The sequence below is a fragment of the Nothoprocta perdicaria genome, unplaced genomic scaffold (assembly GCF_003342845.1).
Source record: "Nothoprocta perdicaria isolate Ctin4 unplaced genomic scaffold, notPer1 scaffold_158, whole genome shotgun sequence".
NCBI lineage: Eukaryota > Metazoa > Chordata > Aves > Tinamiformes > Tinamidae > Nothoprocta > Nothoprocta perdicaria.
The window spans coordinates 389533-409659 of record NW_020454738.1 but is presented as its reverse complement, the minus strand read 5'-3'; the positions used below and the strand labels follow the sequence as shown (position 1 = coordinate 409659).

At 40.9% G+C, this 20127-nt stretch overlaps 1 protein-coding gene across 4 annotated transcripts in view; it reads left to right on the top strand.

Annotated features, from left to right (window-relative positions):
• GPM6B (glycoprotein M6B) overlaps positions 1-19471 on the top strand; it is a 106149-nt gene extending 86678 nt beyond the window's left edge. For all 4 annotated transcript variants that reach the window (XM_026035304.1, XM_026035305.1, XM_026035303.1 and 1 more), the window contains exons 2-7: positions 7011-7197; positions 10034-10190; positions 12957-13128; positions 14874-14947; positions 15056-15121; positions 15964-19471. In XM_026035304.1, coding sequence (XP_025891089.1) covers positions 7011-7197; positions 10034-10190; positions 12957-13128; positions 14874-14947; positions 15056-15121; positions 15964-16044 — 737 coding nt within the window. In that variant the 3' untranslated portion in view covers positions 16045-19471. The remainder of the gene's footprint in view (positions 1-7010; positions 7198-10033; positions 10191-12956; positions 13129-14873; positions 14948-15055; positions 15122-15963) is intronic.
• Positions 19472-20127: the final 656 nt, after the last annotated feature.

Here is a 20127-nt window from a genome sequence, read left to right as displayed (position 1 = left end):
CTGCACCCAGCCCAACGTCGGTGTTTCCAGTAAGCAGGAGTTCACATTTTCTGAACAGTTTGGGCTGAAGAAAGAGGCCTTCAGAACACATCTGGACTTAATGAGCCTTGCACCCTCCCTAAACAGGAGCATGCATGTTTCAGTGAGTTGAAGGAGATAAATTAAATAAGGCCTGTAAAAGACCTCTTATAACTGCATTCTTTCATGCTAGGACAAAAGACCTGTCTTGGCACTAAACATGTCTAAAATGTCTTTCCTGCTGATTCCTGCAGTGGAGATGCTTTTTTCTCTAAGAAGTGATGGGTTGGGACTGAGATTTGATGGTAGAAGGGAGGATAAATTTACTATTACCTATTCTCAGCATCTTCTCCAAGTCACAGATTCACAGATTCACAGAATATTTAAGGTTGGAAGGGACCTCTACAGATCATCTAGTCCAACCTTCCTGCTCAAGCAGGCACACCTACAGCATGTGGCACAGGGTGGCATCCAGGCGGGTTTTGAAGACCTCCAGAGTAGGAGACTCCACAACCTCCCTGGGCAGCCTSTTCCACTGMTCTGTCACCCTAACAGTAAAGAAGTTGCTCCTCACCTGGAGACGGAACTTCTTGTGYTTCAGCTTGTGGCCATTACCCCTCGTCCTATCGCTGGCCACCAGTGAGAACAGCTTGTCCCCTTCCTCCCTGCATTCTCCCTTCCTGAACTTATACATATTAATCATATCCCCTCYGAGCCGTCTCTTCTCCAGAGAAACAGGCCCAGCTCACTCAGCCTCTCTTCATACGAGAGATGTTCCATTCCCTTAATCATCCTGGTTGCCCTCACTTAATAGCATCCAGAAGAATTCTTGTTTTATAAAATAGCTTTTACCCCATTTAGAGCATTTCACTTTGAAGTAAAGGAGAGGGAAAATTTTAGCCCTTCCACTGATAAACATTAATAACCTCTGCAAATGATGACCACTTTAGAAAATATGTGCTTAATGCTATGTTTACGGTATTTTTTGCTGGAGCTCTCAGGAGCAGTTTATTATCATTATTAAGATAGTGCCACAGAGATACCTAGTGTTTCATACACTATAGGTTTCAGTTTCTGAAATGCTTGCTTCTGCTGGGTCCCAGTCCTCCTGGTTTCTCTGCATCAGTTCCAGCCCAGGAAGCAAGAGCAAGGATTTTTAGTTTTCTGCTGCACAAAAATATGGGAGCATGTAATGCCCTTTAAAGATGACAGATTTGTGACTGATAATGAGGAATACTTTTTCAGAGGCTGTGTAATAAATGGGGAACCAGCTGTATGGCAATGCTGGAACCAAATGTCTTGTGTATCAGGAATGTTTGGAGGGGCTGCAGATAATGCTGGTAAGCTGCAGAAAAGGATGCAGAACCTTTGTTTTTAGTCTTTAACTTAACACTTAATTTATAATGGAGATTGAGACAAGACCAAGGTAACTGCATTTTCACTGTAAGCATCTCTTGTCGGCCACTGGGAAGGAAGGGAGCGATGGCCTGGGTGGATTTCGGGTCTTGCCCTTTAGGCCACAGCCACCAGGGCTACCATATGTGAAGCGACCGGGTCTTCCTCCTTACAAGTACTATGCGTATGCGCTAAGGAGGCCCAGTTATTGATTCACACCTCTATGAGGAGGGGAAGGCAAGGGGAGATTGCCAACCTGGCCATGAGACACCCTGGAATGAAATATCTTGCACTCACAAAGAGATTTTCCTCAGCATTAAGCTGATTTCACAATACTTCTCATTTGGAGAGAAGGAGGCTAGGGGCAGGGAAAGGCAAAATTAGGAAAGGTTGAACTTGAAAGGAAGGGGTCTGTGGAGCAGCTTTAAGAAGGGCATACAAAGAAAATTTGCTTTATTTGAGCTGATCGCTTACCCTGTCTGWCTAATTTACTTAATCCCCAACCGGTGTGTGAGCATTTACTGTAAATTAATAACAAAGGTTTTAGCTTAATGTGTCATGTTTTCTAAATCAGTAGAATTTAAGATGAATGGCAAGAGGTAAGGTGAGRATTTAACAAAGGCTTCCAAGTGCTTGAACATGAAGCCTGCTCTATTTTAGTGCCCCCTATTAAAGTGTGGACAGAAAAAATTGTCATACACTTTAAACTTACCCCTGGAAGACTAAATATTTTAACTCACGGTACTGCTGTCACTGACCTTTGCCTGCTGGTGTGGGTGATAGATTTGAGAAGCAGACGCTAGTGTTAGGTAGCATCTTATCCTAGCGCAGGGAAGGAGGAGGCAAATTCCATTTTTGTTTCTGTGGTATTAGCATATTCCCACATTCTTCACCACCTACCCCATAGCTGTCAGTCATACAGTGAGATATGCAAATGTGCTTCTACCATGCATAAGGCTATTTGGAATGGAGATTTTAAAAAATACAGTAGGTGGCAGAAGGTAAAATTGGCACTTGCTTTCATTGACATAAAGTTAATTTTCTATTGAAGATCCATGGTGTCGTTTAAGATTCCTGTGGTATCATGCATGCTTGGTATTAGGCAATCTTCCACAGTGGTGAAATAGGAGGTGAATGTGAAGTGTCCTCTTACATTTATATGTGAATTGGGAGTAATGTTCCAACACCAGGCTCATGTGATGTGTGATAATGAACCAGATCTACGTGCAATGGCTGTATTTAAGATGTTATCTAGTGCTTTTTTTTTTTTTTTTGCCTTGGGTCTCTTACAATCTTTCCATAAAAACAGTTCCTCGGCACTTACTCTGTTCACTGCAATGCTGAACATAGCAGAAATTATGGCTGTGTGGTGCAACACGCCATGTGTCTTTTTTCATGTAGAAATTGGAGAGATGTACCACGTGCCCAGATTTCTGAAAAGGCGTTTCACACTTGCAGAAGGTGAATGCTTTCCAAACCTGGAGCTCAGGAACCAGCATGTTAACCTCCCAGATGAAATCCCGGGAATACCCAAGCTTTTATCCCATTGCACCTGCATGCGATATGTTTTCATATCCTAAGCACAGATTTTGTCGTTCCAGTTTGTCCTGACCTTAGCAGGATGAGCAGGAGCCTGAGGATTGCTTTTTTAAGACCACTTCCCATTAATTCCGCATTACCTTGCTTTTCTGTGTTTAAATCTTAAACCCTTACTTAGAGRACCAAAGAAGGTTTAGCCACACAATTGCCATTTGACATGGGAAATTGAATGGCTAAGCCTCTGCATATATGTAATGCCTGTACAGTGCTGGGAACTTTGTATAATTATTCTTTTTTTACATTAAGCAACCAATTCCTGATTTGGGTACATATGTAGGTTCATCCTTTACCAATTTCCTGTGGCTGATAGTTTCCAGGAGATTAAAAGAATAGTTGGTTCCTGTTTTTTTTTTTCCTTTTTCTTTTCTTCTCTCTTCTCTTTATTTTTGTCCTTTAGCAAGAATATTTGTGCGTGTGTGTGTGTTTAATAGCATTCATTCCCTAGAGAATAATCTCGGTCCTTGTTTCAGCTGGCCTCCTTCTGAGAGTGTGTTAAATCTGTAGCCAAGATCAGAGGCAGCTCTGGGCAAATCATTGGGCTGTTATTAACCGGCCTCCATGGCAACTGCTGCTCACCAGCCTGAGGACAAAAAATGTTTTTATTCTGCTGAGTTGCACAAAAGGTTCTAGTGATGCCTTGCACAAAATGGCCATTGAAACGGGAGATGCGGTGATGTGGGTTTGTGCTGCACAGTTTGATATTCAAATCATTTTACACTGCAATGCTGGAAGTGGATCTGCAGAGGAAAACTTCAGTGTATTGGCCCCATGAAAAGCAAAAATGAACAAAGAACTGGAACTAAAGTTCTTTTTTAAAAATGCTGCTTACTTTTATTAGCCCTGTAAATATTTAGTTAACAAGCTGTCGGTCTGCAGTTGTCATCAGCGTATTATCAAATTATGTTGTAAAAATGAGTATTTAATAAGGAGACATGACCATAGGTTTTCAAGTGCACGCTATGAAGATGCTTGCTGATGTGGAGTTATGGAAAGATCATGAAGACTGCCTAGAAAGCTTAAATATTTGAAAGAAATACCCAATTTTCTTTCAATAGTAGTTTGAGAAGCTTGATAAGTATATCTTAGCGCCTGATGAACTTTTAATTTCAGCTGAACAATGTTTCTGGTTATTATCAGCTATATYGTTCAGGCTAGGCATGAGGCCCTATGTTCTTCACAAAGAATGTTCATGGTTTGGTCTAGGGCGGTGCATGAGGCTCTGCCCCACCATGCAGTTCTCCTTGGCCAGAATGGCTGTGCTCTAGTGTCAGTTTAYGGACAGAGTGACTATGTGACTGGATTATGTCTTTTGGAAACCTGCTGCCTTGAGATGATGCTTCATGTACTTGCAAGCTGACAGTGAACTATTTCCCTGTTTGCTCTTTGGACTTCTGGTTCCTCTTGATGCAAGAACAAACAGCTGCTGGAGTTCCCCATCTGAACATCTTTCTGTCTCACCCTAATAGTGCTGCTAATTTAGAAAGCTTTTTTGGGATGCTTTGTCAATGGTCTGCTCTGATACAGTGAGGAGCACCCAAAGACTTTAATTCCTTAAATAAATAAATAAATAAATAAATAAATAAATAAATAAATAAATAAATAAATACTTGTGCTGTAGAGTGCTTAGAAAGGATACAGACAGTAGAGCCAAGAGCCTGGTTGCTACTGCCTACAGCTTGGAAGGGGAAAGGGGTTGCAACAGGGATCTGTGGATTAATAGCACATATTGGAATCTCTGCAGATTAAATGACCTTGCAGATTCTCCCAGATGAGTGTCCTACATAAAGCAGGCTCTGCATTGTGGATACCTGTCAATGGGCATGCAGTTGCAGAGATGTTAATCTTGAATTCCGTATTTTATAGATTTTTAGTCAATCAGACTGAAGCTTTTCTTCCAGACCAGGCCAGTTTCTTCATTTTGCTTCCACCTGTTTTTATATCCCATCTCTGATGGGATCCTTTGGATCAGTGTGATCAGGATTAGGATGAACCTCCACACCAACTGACCTGGTGTTTAGTTACCTTCTTCTTTAGGAGTAGGACTTGAAGGACCTTTATGTGCTGGGCTGTGACCACGTGCATGTGAAGTGTGTTCTGTTTGATCAGATCCTTGCTATACTCTGATAGACCTTTGTGGTTAATCCTGTACCAGGTGCAAGACTAGGTTAACTCTAGAGATTTCCTGGGTTAACTCCTAGAGATTTCATCCAGATCGGGCAGCAGAGGCAGAGGTGCATGAGATAACCTTGTGTCTGAGGTGACTTGTGAGCAAAGTTTCCATGTGGGCAAACACCCGAGACTGCCACAACAAGGGCTGCCAGGTTTAGTGTCTGAACTTGACCTGGACCTCTGTGACAAGACGGACACCAGAGACAGCTCCCTCTGACAGCGCTCATTTCTATTTTGTTTGCCGTGCTCTGTCCCCACCACATCCCAAGCTGCAGTATTTGTTCATTTTGCAGTATTTTTGTCATGAAGATAGTTCTTACTGAGTGGATTCCAGCTGGGGGTTTGTCTGTAAAAGCTTCCTAGGCTTGTTTCCATACAATTAGATCTTGTCTACACTTAGTGAAGTGGCATTTCATAAGTCATTTCGGTGGTGATAGCTGTTCAAGCCTGATTGGGACACTTGCTAGTGACTTTCTAAAATGAGAGTTTTACATTTCCGAAATGGGAAAGCTTTCAATTACTGCGTGTGTTTTATTCCCCAGTGCTTCATGGAAGTGCCGGCTCTGTAAGTCATTCATTAGTGGGAAAGTGAGGAGGATAAAAATAACCTTGCCTCACTTGATGGATGGTGTCTTGCTGATCTTCACTTGGAATTCCTGGGACAGGAAGCACGATGTACGCGCTCGCCAGCTGCCTCCATACGTTCAAACGGTTTATTCATTTAACGCCTTCTATTAGGAAAAACAGACTGTTTCTGCTCTCTGCTACACTGGTAGTTCCATTAAGCAGTAGCTTAATGGCTTATGTTTTGCACAGTTGTATGAAATGTGCATTAATGGAGACAGCTTTATGCCATCACCCTGAAGTAATGAATTGGTATGGATTGCCATTACCATTATAACACAGTTAAAAGCTGTGTTTGTTTCCGATTTACATTTCCCAGCTCTGCAAGCAGATGGATTTTTGGGCAGAGCAGTCAGGAGGAATTGGATAATTCTGTTGCAACTATCTTTTTACAGTGTTTGTTGAGCAGCGGTTCTGGAGTTTGGTTTGTGTTTTGTTAACTCAGACGATTTAAACCATACATTTAATCCAAACTTTGACTGTGCTACCACAGACTGTATTCTGAGATCATGGTAAATCCATTACATCCTATAAAATGGGAAATATATGGTGTGTGCAATACAGCTTTTCACTGTTGTTATTAGCATGTTGTCTTTGCCACTCTTTGGCCTCTACTCAACTTTCTTGTTATTTAAATATCTAAGTTGATATAAGATTATAAGCATATATACAGAAAGGTACGCAGCAGCTATGAATAAGTGCAGAGCAGCAAAGTTTTGCACATCTAAATGTACTCCTCTTTCAATGAATGTGCAAAATTATCTTGATTTTATCCAGAAGGCTTCATTGTCTTGAGTATTTGCTTCTTTGGCTTGTGGCTCCGGYGTACCTGGTGCTCGTGTTGCTAATTTGAGTAACTCTGCAGTGTGGTGAGCTCTCTATCAGCAGCTGAATCACAATGGATCACTTTAGACAAGTGATTTTCCCTTTTTCCATTTCATAGGCTGTCTCATTGATCTCCTCTTGCCCATAAAGGCAGGAGCACTCAGCCCCACTGTCTAGGCGTCAGGCTYACACCAGCAGATCTGTAGGTCACTGCTTCAGAGGGTGGCTCTTTCTTGCACCATCTATAGATTTCCACTTAGCAAGTCCATCTCCTGCTATTTTAGGCCCTGCTGCTTTTGCCACGTGAAGAATGAATATTCTTGTCCTCCTAATTTGCTCGTCGCTTACGCTGTTTGCTTTGCTGTCTYCCTTCTGCCCAGGTTGCTTTGAATGTTGCATTAAGTGCCTGGGAGGTGTTCCCTATGCCTCGCTGGTGGCCACCATCCTCTGCTTCTCGGGGGTCGCGCTGTTCTGCGGCTGCGGCCACGTGGCGCTCACGGGAACCGTCTCCATCCTCGAGCAGCACTTCTCCACAAATGCCAGCGACCATGCTTTGCTGAGCGAAGTGTAAGTATGCCCCCCGTTCCCCTGTTTCGTGAAGGAGAGGCATCAAAGCACCCTTGGACTGGAAGTGGACGGAGATGGAGTCAAAGCTCAGCCTCCAGTCCTGGATATTGTTGTCTGTCTTGGTGTTTCTCAGYGTGCACACACGGAGAACCAGTGTGTGTTCTCCCTGACCTGTTCGTATTCGTGACATTGGTTCTCGGAGACCCTTATAACACCTGCATTGTGGCTACTGTTCCCAAGTTGTGCCCAGTCTTCTTCAGAAAGCAAAGTTACACCCAGAACCAGGAAACTGTTTTACATACAGAGCAGCCCCACATTTAAATTAGGTTTCATGGTAAGTTTGATGGAGGCTGGAGGTGTCACAGTTCCTATTCGCAAGAGTGTAGGGGAGCAATCCTGACTCTGACTAGAACAAATAAAGAAATAGTATTGATTGGGGAACACACACTGTGTAGGAATAATAGGAAGAACTGGAAAGAGTTGTTCTGAGCATTCCCTCCTCAGAATAAGGGGGACTGCTGTGCAACGGACAGAAGAAGGGCAGAGAGAAGTCTAGAAAGAGCTTAAAATCTCATCTTTACTACTATAGTCTTCAGAAATAAATGCCAGCGCATACTAGTAGCTTTCATGTTCCCAAGGTTTCTCAGTGAAAACAGAATCATAGAATCCTTAAGGCTGGAAGGGACCTTTAGAGATCACCCAGTCCAACCCCCCTGCACAGAGGGTCACCTACAGCACGGGGCAGAGGGCGGCATCCAGGTGGGTTTTGAAGATCTTCAGAGAAGGAGACTCCACAACCTCTCTGGGCAGCCTGTTCCAGGGCTCTGTCACCCTCACTGTTAAGAAATTTGTCTCCTTAAGTTCCTGTGGAACTTTTGGTGCTTCAGTTTGTGGCCCTTTTCTCTAGTTCCGTTACTGGTCACCATTGAAAGGAGAAAGGAGCTGCGGAAATGGCAGGAATCTCTGAGCCACAGGAATACCCCTGCACAGAGGCTGCTGTCGGCATTCTGCTCCCATGGGATGAAGCCCTTATTTCCCTTAGCGTTGAGGACCCGCAGGGACAAGTGTCCCAGTTCTTGGCACCGGTGCCAGGCTTTCCCTCTCCTGGGGTGTTAGCGCCCTGCGCTGACCTCGCTCGCTGTAGAAAAGGTAGGTGGCACAAGGGGCCTTTACGTGAGCAGTTTCACGCTGGCACCAGGAGCAGGACACTCACTAGCACAGAGCTCCAAAGCAGCTGGGGTTGCAAGCCCCACGTGCGGCCACCCCCACGGGGCTGCGCTCGCCCTGGGGAAGGAGCGAGGGGGAGCAGGACTGCTGAGGACAGGAAAACGAATCCCCTTATTCATCTATTTTTATTACTTTTACTCTTTTTCCAAATGATGCTGAAATTCTTTTCATGCTGTGCAGCGCAGGTGTTATTTTTAATTATTTTGGAAAAATAAACATATCTGCTACTTAAATATATATTTAAATGAGCAATATCCTATTTTGATATAAGGGGTGTACTAGTATGTCTGGATAACATTATCTGTATAAGTGGGTAGTCATCATTTTTCTTTAAATTAAGATAAAACACGCAGATGGTCCTTGCCGATGTGTGCCGCCAAGGTCATTAGGGGAGTATGGTAAGAATTGAGTAAGCATCTGAAGGGAGAAAATGTATCATTAAAGATCTGGCAGCATGGATGACTAAATTTTTTTTTTTTTTTTTTTTTTTTTTTGTGCTCTGTAAGTAGCTTCATCCAAAACAAAACAAACAAACAAAAAGCCCACAAACCAAACAGTCTAATTCTATTTAAAAAAAAAAAATCTTTTTTTTGATAGCTTTTTGCTTATAACAGAGTGTTGTTTTGGAGACTAGAACAAATGGTGTGTGGAAGATTYGGGATGCTGGTCTTCCAAAACAGTCAAGTTCAGAGGCTGAATTGGATTAATGATATTTAGTGATGATTCTTTTCCTTTATCTCTTCTAGCCAGAATAAAACTGCCATGGGAATGTCGGTGTAGAGGGTAGATTTTGAGAGATTCAAGAACCTTCTCAAGTAACATCCAAGAGAAGGGACATTATGCCAGGGGTCTTGTTTCCCTCTATGTCTTAAGTCCTAGATTAACTCAAACTGAAAGATTTCCTAAATATTTCTGTCAAATTAAAAACAAAACCAAACAGGAAAAAAAAAGTACTTTGGGTCATGTCTTGGGGAGTTCAATACTGCTATGACATAAGAAACTGAAAATATCTGCACACCTGGAGCACACCCAAGATGATGGAGCAAAATGTTCTTTCTGGAAAAGAAGTCTTATCAACATCTGCTGGGTTTTGTATCTATCAAATGTCACTGAATTTACCGAGCGTTGCAAACATACATTAACTAGATTTTCTGGAAACAGTGAATATTGGAGATTACTTTGCTCTCTGTCGGATAGTTCAGCTCTGCTCCAGCCTTTGCCGAGTTTTCCCTATATTGCTCCTATCAAACCTTGAATGAGAGAGTTGTCAGGATGAGAAATAGGGAAAGAAACATCTCCATAGCGGGGACATGGCATTGAGGCCCGAGGCTGGTGACTAGTATCAAGTCAGCATAAGAACAGCAACACAAGCCAGGGGTGCTGGAGCAGATGCAAGACTAATGCACACCAGCATCGCTCACCTGGGAAGGGGCCCAGCTCTACCAGCAGTCTCTCTTGTGGCCCATGCATTTAAAATGGATTAGAGAGCCTTGGACTGTCTTTATGGAAAATGATTTATCTCATACCTGTTGTGATTGGAGAAGACTCGCTTCGCTTTAATGGGACTGAAACCTAATTACATCTTCATTTGTTTTCTTTTCCATTTTAGAATACARCTAATGCAGTATGTAATTTACGGCATTGCATCGTTTTTCTTCTTGTATGGAATAATCCTTTTGGCAGAAGGTTTTTACACAACCAGCGCTGTGAAGGAGCTGCATGGGGAGTTCAAGACGACAGCCTGCGGCCGCTGCATCAGCGGGATGGTGAGTAGCTTTAGCCATGGAAAGGGCGGTCCTGCCTGGCTAACAGCCCTTGTGCTGTTTGAGCCTCTCATGCTGSTTTTGAACCACAGGATATCTCTGCCTGCGCTTCTTAAATTCCTGAAGGGTGGTCAGAGCCCATCCCTGTTGCTGCTCTTCCTTTGAACTGTGAGGACAAATCCAGTCACACCCACAGTTCTAAACCAGCCTGGTGACAGCTGCTGACTTTAAGATGCTCCGTGTGAGATGGAATTAAATTTATACTTTTAAACATGGAGAGCACTAATGGCGCATAAAGGTCGACTCTGGTATGGTTGTGGTTTGCAGGCTCATTTAATAACAGGGTAACAGGGTGTAAGGTGACTTCCATGGTCAGTTCTGCTTGAGGATGGCCGGCTCCTTCAGACCTTAATGAACGAAGCTTCACAACATCTTTGTGCTYGAGTCAAGTATTGCTGCCCTGCTTTTGCAGATGGGACATCAAGGTACACAGAAAAAATAATGAGTCTGTTTCAATAAACCAAAGCGCTTAAAGCCTTCATGTTGCAGGCCATCTTTCCTCCTATCTACTTTCGCATTAGGACAAAATTTTAAACAAAGTTTAACTAAAAATAAAACTTCAGATTCTCACCCACATTGCCCCCTAGGGCGTATTCTACAAGAACAGAAATATAGCTGTGTCTCTGAGACAGGATTTCAAAGCTATTTCTGAAAATCTGAATTCAGAGCTCGTAGTTATGGAGGAAGCTAAGCAGTATGACAGATCGCCCACGGGAAAGTGTGGGAGAGAAGAGGCTTTTGATGTGATTGTTGCATTTTAATATACAACTTACATCCTGTACTTAAAAAAAATATATATATATTTTCAGCTGGTTAAATGAAAAGGCGATGCATGTTTATTTTCAAGAGGGATAACAATTTTCCACTGTGCTGCTCGGGGATGCTGGATACGTACTGAATTTTTTAAGAGCTAATAAAAATAAGACACATGATCATTTTCAAGTTAAGCAGCTATTCTACCACTCTTCTTTGTTCCTGGAAAGTATGATCCTCATTGAGGAACAAAATTATATCTAAATCCATCCTTTCCAAAGATCAGCAACACAGTAGACACACGCACATATGTGCATCCCATTAGTGCCGATAATTGTTTGTGCAGCCGAGTGGTTGCAGACTCATGACTGTCAGCCTGCTCATACAAATACCAGGGTGATGCATGGAAATATGCCACAAAATGTGTTTTTTCTTCTTTTTTTAATGTATTTTTTTAGGAGAGAGTTTAGGAATTGAGTAATGGCTTGGAGCTAGAAAGAGGCATCAGTGGTTGGTGGCGACAGTCATGGCCATTAGAAATGCCTTCTATGCAGCCTTCTAACTTTCCTATATCATTTTTGATGGCTGTGATGATGCAGAATATTTCCAACAGTTATCTGTAGTAAATGTGAGAGAGGTTRTGTATATTTCTTAGCTGTCCTCGAAGAGACAGGGGTTCATATTCTTCTTCCCATGAACACTTTTGCACATGCAAAAATGTAGAAATCCTTTAAATTGGCCCACTTGGTCCTTACCAAAATCCACCRATTCTTCTGGATAGTGCCATATTCTGCTATGTGGCACTATCTAATAAAGAGTAAGGCATTTCTTCAGTTCAGTTGTGCTTAAATACATGACTAGCAGCGTTATTTTGTGTTTGTGTTATTTTTGCAAATACCTCTAACTCCCTCCCCAACATACCACATGCCACCTTATTTAACTGTAAAATATAACCCACCAATTGCTCCAAGTTTGGTACAGTATTTCCAGTGTCATTTAGTAGTCTGGATAAAATCTGATGACAATAGAAACTTCCACCTCTGCAAAATGTGTTCAGTCCTTCAGCATTGCTGCCAAGCTGAGCAAATCTTCCCCTTGAGAACTTTTTCTGAGCTCACTATTAGTTTTTTTGGCACATAAGCTTTAAACAAGATTGGAGAGTTGCAGGAATAGTCATCGATAGTATACAAAGTAAAAGCTCTAWGGGAATGTACAGTTAAATAAGCAGCACGGAAAATGGAACATACAGCATGGGACAGCATTCCTGCACCCTGCGATCCCTGCAAAGAGGTAAAAGGAARGAAGTCCAGTGAGAGGGGCAAGTCGGAGATTTCCAACGCAGTGAGTGTCATGCATTATAACCTTGCTGGAGAAAATGCGCTTAACTGTTTTATAAAAGGTAAACTGGCAAATTTCCATGGAAAAATCTGTGATGCTTTAAAGTGAAGTAACCAAAACTAATTTTCTCTTAGSCAATGTATATTAGATAGTTAAAGCTTTCAGTTGTGCTATGATGAACATGGTACGCCTTTAAAAATAGGGATTCTCCAACGTTACATTCAAAAATGATTACACAAATCAGGGAGAACAGGAGGGCTTTGTGGATATCGATTCCTCTCTTGTTTTGACTTGCTAGCTGTATAGAGATGCTAGTATCTTTATACTTGATTTTGCAGTCATTTAATTTTACAGTTAAAATCTTTAATTGATTTTTGTAGGTGTTCTATTGGTTTTAGCCTCCAATCAGAATTCCTAGATAGCTGAAAATCTTGGGGAAGTCATAATTTCTCCTTCAGGATGATGGGGCCACTGCTTTTATTTGTGCATGGGTATTAACTTTTCTATACCATAATTTCTGAATGTGCACTTAGAGGTTATTTTAAGGTATTTTTAAGGCATATTCAAGTATTCCTTCCAGGGAAAAGAACGTGAGATGCGTCTGTTTTCTCTGCACAGTTTGTTTTCCTCACCTATGTGCTGGGAGTGGCCTGGCTCGGGGTCTTTGGCTTCTCTGCTGTGCCTGTCTTTATGTTCTATAACATATGGTCAACTTGCGAAGCCATCAAAACGCTTCAGACGAATATGACGGTTCCAGGGGACCAGATCTGCGTGGATATCAGGCAATACGGTACTTATTTTAATCCTGATTAAATGCTTTATCCTCTCTCCCCAGTCTAGCTTCAGTAGTTCTGTTTCACCCATATCAGATGAACCTAATGCAACAGCGTCTACTAGCTCTGTACATGCTATTACTTTTCTAATTAATTCAGATTACATTGATCTCCTTCCAGATGCAATCAATTTGAACTGGCAAGTCATTTATCTTAAATGATTTTGTAGCGGTTTCCAGTGCTATAATATTAGGTTTAAAAATAGTTCAGCCTCAAAATAAACTGCTTAGAAACAGAGCTAAGAAATAGATAACCAGATTCTGCTCTTTGAACCCACTTCTTTTACAAATATCCCCTTAAAAAAAAAAAAAAAAAAGCTGTTTTAAATATGAAGTCAATATAATTTTGCTGTAATCAAACACTTTTGGTTAAAAAACACCCAAAATCTGCAATTAAGACTCTGCATCAAATATTAATGCATTATTAATTACACTCATTAATATTTGAGGAAGACTCCTGATTGCAGGTTTTGGCTTCCTAATGACATGTAAAAATCTGAAGGGAAATGCAGTAGCAGAGGAGTGCAAAAATAACAAAATATCATCAAGTTTTTCAAATGGTTCAGTGCTTACGGTGAATTTTTCCTTAAGTTAATCTTTTCAGCTTCCCTTGTGCAGAAAAGCTTGTGCCTTCATTACTTTTGGCTTAAGTTCAGCTAGGCTTTCCTAAGAAAAAACTAAGTCAGTCAACCTCTCTGGAGTAATTTGTTCAAAAGTGCGACACTGTTTCAGAGTTGAAGAAGGAAGATGGCTTGGATTTTGCTTTCCAATCCAGGATTTACATGCAATATGAAAAGCTGAGATGCCTTAAAAGCAAAGCAGCCCAAATCGGTTGAACAGCAGCTTCTTAACAGAGTCCCTGAGCTACCCTTGTGGTGGTGGCAGCTCTAACTCAGTGGCTTCAAGTGTATTTTGAACATGCAGAGAAACTGTCTTTGAAGTAAATCCTAAAATACCTTTTTGAAAGCTGAAATGATCTGTCCCTTACACAGCTGCTAACGTCAACCAGCTGCATTTGGACAGCAGGGTATACTGAGGAGACTGTTGGTTTTTCTCTTTCAAGGCGTGACTTCCTCTTGTGTTTTACATCTATTACAGGCCTAAAAGTTTAGGTTATTCTAAACTTTCTAGATCCCATCTAGTCCTTACATTTTCAATCAGATCAGAAAAGTAATTGAARGGACATGAGGTATGGCAGGACAAATTTTCTTGGAGCAGTGTTCCAAGAAAGCTCATGCTTTCTTACCTACTGGAACTAAAACAGAAAATAAAGTCCTTTAGTACTAAATTATTTCCTCTGGCTCCATATTCACACTCCCCTACAGTAGTTGCTTGCTCAAGTAGAACTTAATCTAGTAAAGAATCGCATATCAAGTACAATCCTGAAAGGTGCCAAGTATCGGAGATGCAGATTATCCCTTTCAATTACGAGTGGGCGAGTGGAGTAGTCGGTGTGTGACGGGACCCGGAGCGCAGAAAAACAACCATTTGGCTGCCATATGGGAAAACCACATCTGAGAACATACCCTGGCAGCAAGCCTTGGTATAAGGAGCAGGCACAAATGGGAGTGAGTTGCTTTAATTCCTGCTGCCAACGCAAAGCTGCGCTGCTCAACRTGGCCGTTCACAGAAGCGGGGCGCGAGGTGGGGAAGACCGGGAGAGGGGGCAGGAATGAGGGGTTTCTTTCCSTCTGGTCTTTCAGGCATCATCCCGTGGAATGCGGTGCCGGGCAAGGCGTGCGGGCCCATCCTGGAGAACATCTGCAACACGAACGAGGTACCCAGGCACAACCGGCCTGCAGGCCCTGCCTCCCGGTGGCGCAGGCACAGAGTACCCCCCAATGCCTACACGTTTTTCACATTCTCCTTTATTTTTCCCCCTTAGTTCTACATGTCTTATCACCTGTTCATTGTGGCCTGTGCTGGAGCTGGTGCCACTGTCATAGCACTGGTAGGTGGCATTTTTGGTGGTGTTTTTACGTAACACGTTCCTTCCAGGTTTAGGGGTATTTTACAGTTAAATTCTGTGCATCTTAAAAATAGTAGTACTGCCGATTAAGGAGAGCAAGCGAAGTCCAGCTTAGTTGCTTGGACACTGACTGTGGTTTTCTAACCGTAGGAGCTGTAACAAGGTCTAACTGCAAAAGAAATTAAAAAAAAAAAAAAAAATAAAGCTTGGTAATTCGCTGCAAACTTTCAACTTGTCTGAACTCCTCTTTTTGTAGCAAAGTTTTTACCAAGTTTTGGTCTTCACAGTTCAGAAGGTCCCAGGCTTTTACCTTAAATTCTTTTTAACTCACTTCTTCCATCCTCAGGAAAAAAAAAAAAAAAAAAAAAAAAACTTTATATCTTCCTTGAAAATCCTGTCTTTGCAGTTTTTATAGTCAAATTATTTCTTTTCATTTTTGTAGTTTAGAAGTGATCAGTAGCTTGTAACCGCCTGTTCTTCCTGTCTGGGCCCAGGCAATGTGACTAGTCCAGGTCTGCAGTGCCAGTGAAGGCAGCAGTTGGGGAAAGGGACGGTGACCCTCCGGTGTCTAACACTTGCTCTAGTCACCAGATTCTAACCTATTGTCAGCCCAAAGCAGGTGTAAGATTCACTATTCTTGACCAGATAATTTAGGCCTGCTTGTAGACTGTGCTTAAAGGTAAATGGCAAAATACTGACCTTGCATCTCTGTCCTGGAAGCAGCTCGGAATAACCTCTGTTGTAGTTATCAAAAACTGCCCAAGKGGGCTTGGGCCGTCAACTTTTTGTATCTTACTATCCTGTATTTTGTTCTCTTCCACCAGCTGATCTACATGATGGCTACTACATATAACTATGCTGTTTTGAAGTTTAAGAGTCGGGAAGATTGCTGCACTAAATTCTAAATTGTATAAGCCCAGTAAAGAGCTGCATTGCGTAGCTTGAAATACCACTGACACCCTAGGCTAAAAGTCTAGCTTTTTGAATTTTGTTACAGTAACTGTAAATAGCTTCAGTAAGCGCCATTTAGCTCATCAGATTAATCAAATGATTTCTTGTATATGAACTATGATGTGGATGAGATCTGGCTATTTGTTCACGTTGAGAGGACTCAGTTACTCTAGGGCTGTTATAAAYGATCCTTTCGAGGATGGGATGTGTTCAGGTAAAAATCTCTGCTCGCTTCTAACCATCATCTCTCTCTAAAACAAAACTGGAACAGTTCAGGGTCAGAGTTACTAGTTTGTTCTTCTTTGTCCTGAACACCAATACAAGAAGCGKGGAGCATGCAATGGATATGAAATGAAAATTATCAAAAATCAARGTAATGCCAATATCTTTTGGCAAAGCCCAGGGACTGTGAATCTCTTGGCCCCTGTTTTTGGTGTATGGATGATAAAACTGATTTATTGTTTTACTTAAAACTTATTTTTCAAGTGATTGCCAAATCATGCTCTCTYTGGAAAAAATATGTCCTTCTACTAGCTCTGCGTAAAACAATCACCTTCTTTTGAAGCCCAGAATAGTAAGAAGCTGTGTTTAGATAACTTCAATTTCTGCACGGCTTGGACTTTAGTAACTGATTTCTCAGTAGCCAGATCTCAAAAATGTAAGTATGATTACAAGGGAAGTAAAACCATGCATAGATCAGTGACGTTTGTACAATGGTGAAAAAGGAGCGGTGAACCAGTGTTTTCAGATGTAGATTTCTTTTGCATGAAGTATGCTGAAAAGAAGGTGGAAAAGAGATGTATTCACTTCACAAACTAGAGGAAAAAAAATGCAACAAAAGACCCACCAATTTCTATACTTGGTATGAAACTTAAAAAGTTAGACAATGGGCATTTAAAATGTAGTTATAAAAATACATTATTAAGATTTCTTTAACTCAGAGATTGCATGCTTTTGCTTAATTTTGGACTCATGTTTTGTTGTTTAATTTTTCAATATGTTAATGTAGCTTTGTTCACATAAATAAAACTGTTTACAATTTTATTCTTTTTTGGGGGTGGGGGCAGAATTCTCATCTGCTTGTTGGGGAAAACGAGAGGTAGCAGATTCTGTGCCTGTATATACAGAAACACCACAACCTTAGCAAGCGGTTCTTCTGAGCACCTTTTCGTTTACACATTATAAAAATTGCCACGTGCAAAACATTTGKTTTTTTTCTCCTTTTCCCCTGTTCTGCATTTCAATTGATCAGTAAAACTCTAGCTCACTTTTTATTACTTCTACTAACTTTGTCTAATTGTTAAATAACCAACTTAAATAGTAGCATGCAAAATCCTAGAGCTCATTGGAAGTAGCCCCCGTGCTTGTTTTGGTAACAGAATGCTTATTAACGTAGAGTAACTTTTGGTTATGAATTTAAAGTGTCTATTAATCTAACTAGCAGCTTGCTTTGCCTCTTGACATGCTCACTAGCCATCATGCTCACCCTTCTCTTCCAGATCCACTTCCTCATGATACTGTCCTCTAACTGGGCCTACTTAAAGGATGCAAGCAAAATGCAGGCCTACCAGGATATCAAAGCAAAAGAAGAGCAGGAGCTTCAGGACATCCAGTCTCGGTCCAAAGAGCAACTCAATTCTTTCACATAAATGTTTGCCACAGTAATTGAGCAGAAGAATTCGGTAGCTCTGACAAATCAGCAACTAGCTGCTCTGCAGTACAGATAYGTGTCTACCAAACAAAATAATGCAGAAGTGCAAACGCTTCAAATTCCAACTCCTGGGAACATGTACATAGGGAACGCTTCCCGTGGGTAATCTTCCATCCTTTAATACAGAGAATGGAGGGTTTAGTCCAGGCATTTTAAAAGGCAACACTTCACAACTAGCGACCAAATTATTCTTCCTTACAACTTTGGGTATTTGCTATGTCCAAGCAGCTGGGGGGGAGTCCAAACCAGCAAGCAGTAGATCTTTGTGCAGAGCCTTTACAAAGGCACATGCACAATGTGCGATTTAGTCTCAATTTACATACCAAATGAAACTGTGGCTAGCTCAAGGTTTTAATTGCTTGTGCTCACTTGACAGCACAGTTGCAGTATCTACCAGAGTACTAAGTCATCACCAGGGCAGTCTCTGGCCTCTCTTTAACTGGGCCACAGGAACAGCAATCTACTTTCGTGCCACTTTTTTTTATGAAGAAGCAGTCACTCTACTGTGCTTACAGGAGTGTYGAACATACATCCCAAGTTTTAATCTTTTTATTAACTATTTAATGGAATGTAGATCCTTGGATCTGGATAATGATCCCCTTCTTTGAAAATAAATGTCAGCTTTGCCTTAATATTTATTTTCTATAAATGTCTTAGCATTTATATAGCAGCAGGAGACCATTATCCTACATTTTAAGTGGAAAGTGTTACCTTATTAAAATGACACCAATTTAACTGCTCCAAATGAGCAGAGGAGTAATTTTGTAGAGTTTTACACAAACAATAAAAAAAAAAAAAAAAAATTACAGCCATAAAGCAGAATACAGGATGTCCACCTTTCTCTATCTTGGTGCTTAGCAAATTTATAGTCAGTGCTTACGTGTTTTCCTTTTTACAAGTTAACTACAACATTAAGAAAATGTGGTGTTCAGAAAAAAAAATAAAAAGGTGCCATTTTAAAGTCATTTCCCATAGAAGTCTGCCTTCTAATTAACGTTTTTTTCAGATGCATTCAGTGATATCTTGATATTAGTGATGGTATATTTGGTGTTTGTTCTATATGATATATCTATAAATGTCAGGAGAAGAGTAAAATACATCAGTCATTTGAAAAACTAAATATATAAGTCATACCCATGTTAAGCTGACGTGTGGTTTGATAGTTTTGACTGTTTGCTGAATATAAATAAAAGGAAGCACAAGTTTCTTCAAGTCAGTATTAAATGAAAAGACATTGGAGGGTTATTTAACATCAAATATGTTTTGTTTTTCTTTATTAAATATTGAAGTCTAATTTGACAGTTTCAAAACAAGGGGCAAAGTTGATCAATGTAGAGCAAATATGACAAAATAGCCTAGTGTTTGTTCTTACCTGTTGCATGAAGGAGACATTTCTACAGCAACGCAGGTGACGTTCTAGCCCAGTGTTTGCATAAGGGTAATAATGGAGACAGTGTCTTAAAGCCTAATTCTTTTCTAATTCAGTGTAGCTATTACTGGGAGTTTTTGAAGTTTTGTTTAAGTAGTCTAATATTTTTATGTAAAGAGCATTAAATTTTGCTATGTATAAATTTTTGTAACCTAACAGTGAATCAATATTTTCTATCAGTGCCAAGGGCTTCCTGTAGTTACATCCAAGTGTTAAAATAAATATTTGTAGATAATAGACAACACTTGTGTATGCTTATTTGAAAACAAACTGACAGCTACTCTAATACTGGTGCATCTCTATGCTCTACATCTCTATCTTAAGACGTTCAACACATTTTGTTCAGTAGGATCCATTTGACAATGTGCTGGGAAAGGAGGCCCTGTAGGTGCAAGCTTCAATAGGGGGGAGCCAGCTGAATGCTTTTCCAGCACCAAGTTTTGATAGTTGCTCCAGGCCAGCATAATGCAACGAGTGCTACCATCCTGGTCTTGACCTCAAAGAGAAAAAGCCTCTTAGACACCTTGTAAATTCCAAATTTGCTGCAACACCAAATTAAGCAGCGTGTAAAACTGGACTAGCCACCAAAGACTCTTAATCTTTTTCAGAAAAAAAAAGAAAAGTTTATTTCTGTCACATTTTTAATACACAGCATTTCAACATCCAGTAAATTTGAGATGGAGTTTGAGTTTTTGCCCCTAAATTCTGTCAAACTTGGCTTCATGTTCTTGTACTTAGGTCAGGATGAGCAGCTGCAAATGCAGTGTGAGTTGTACTATATGCTGCCAACTGCAATTACTTCATTGATTAGAAATACTGTATTTTATATTGTAAATAAAGTTTAATGATCTTGCCTATAATCTACCTACAAAATACAAAGCTTAAATAAAGAGGAGT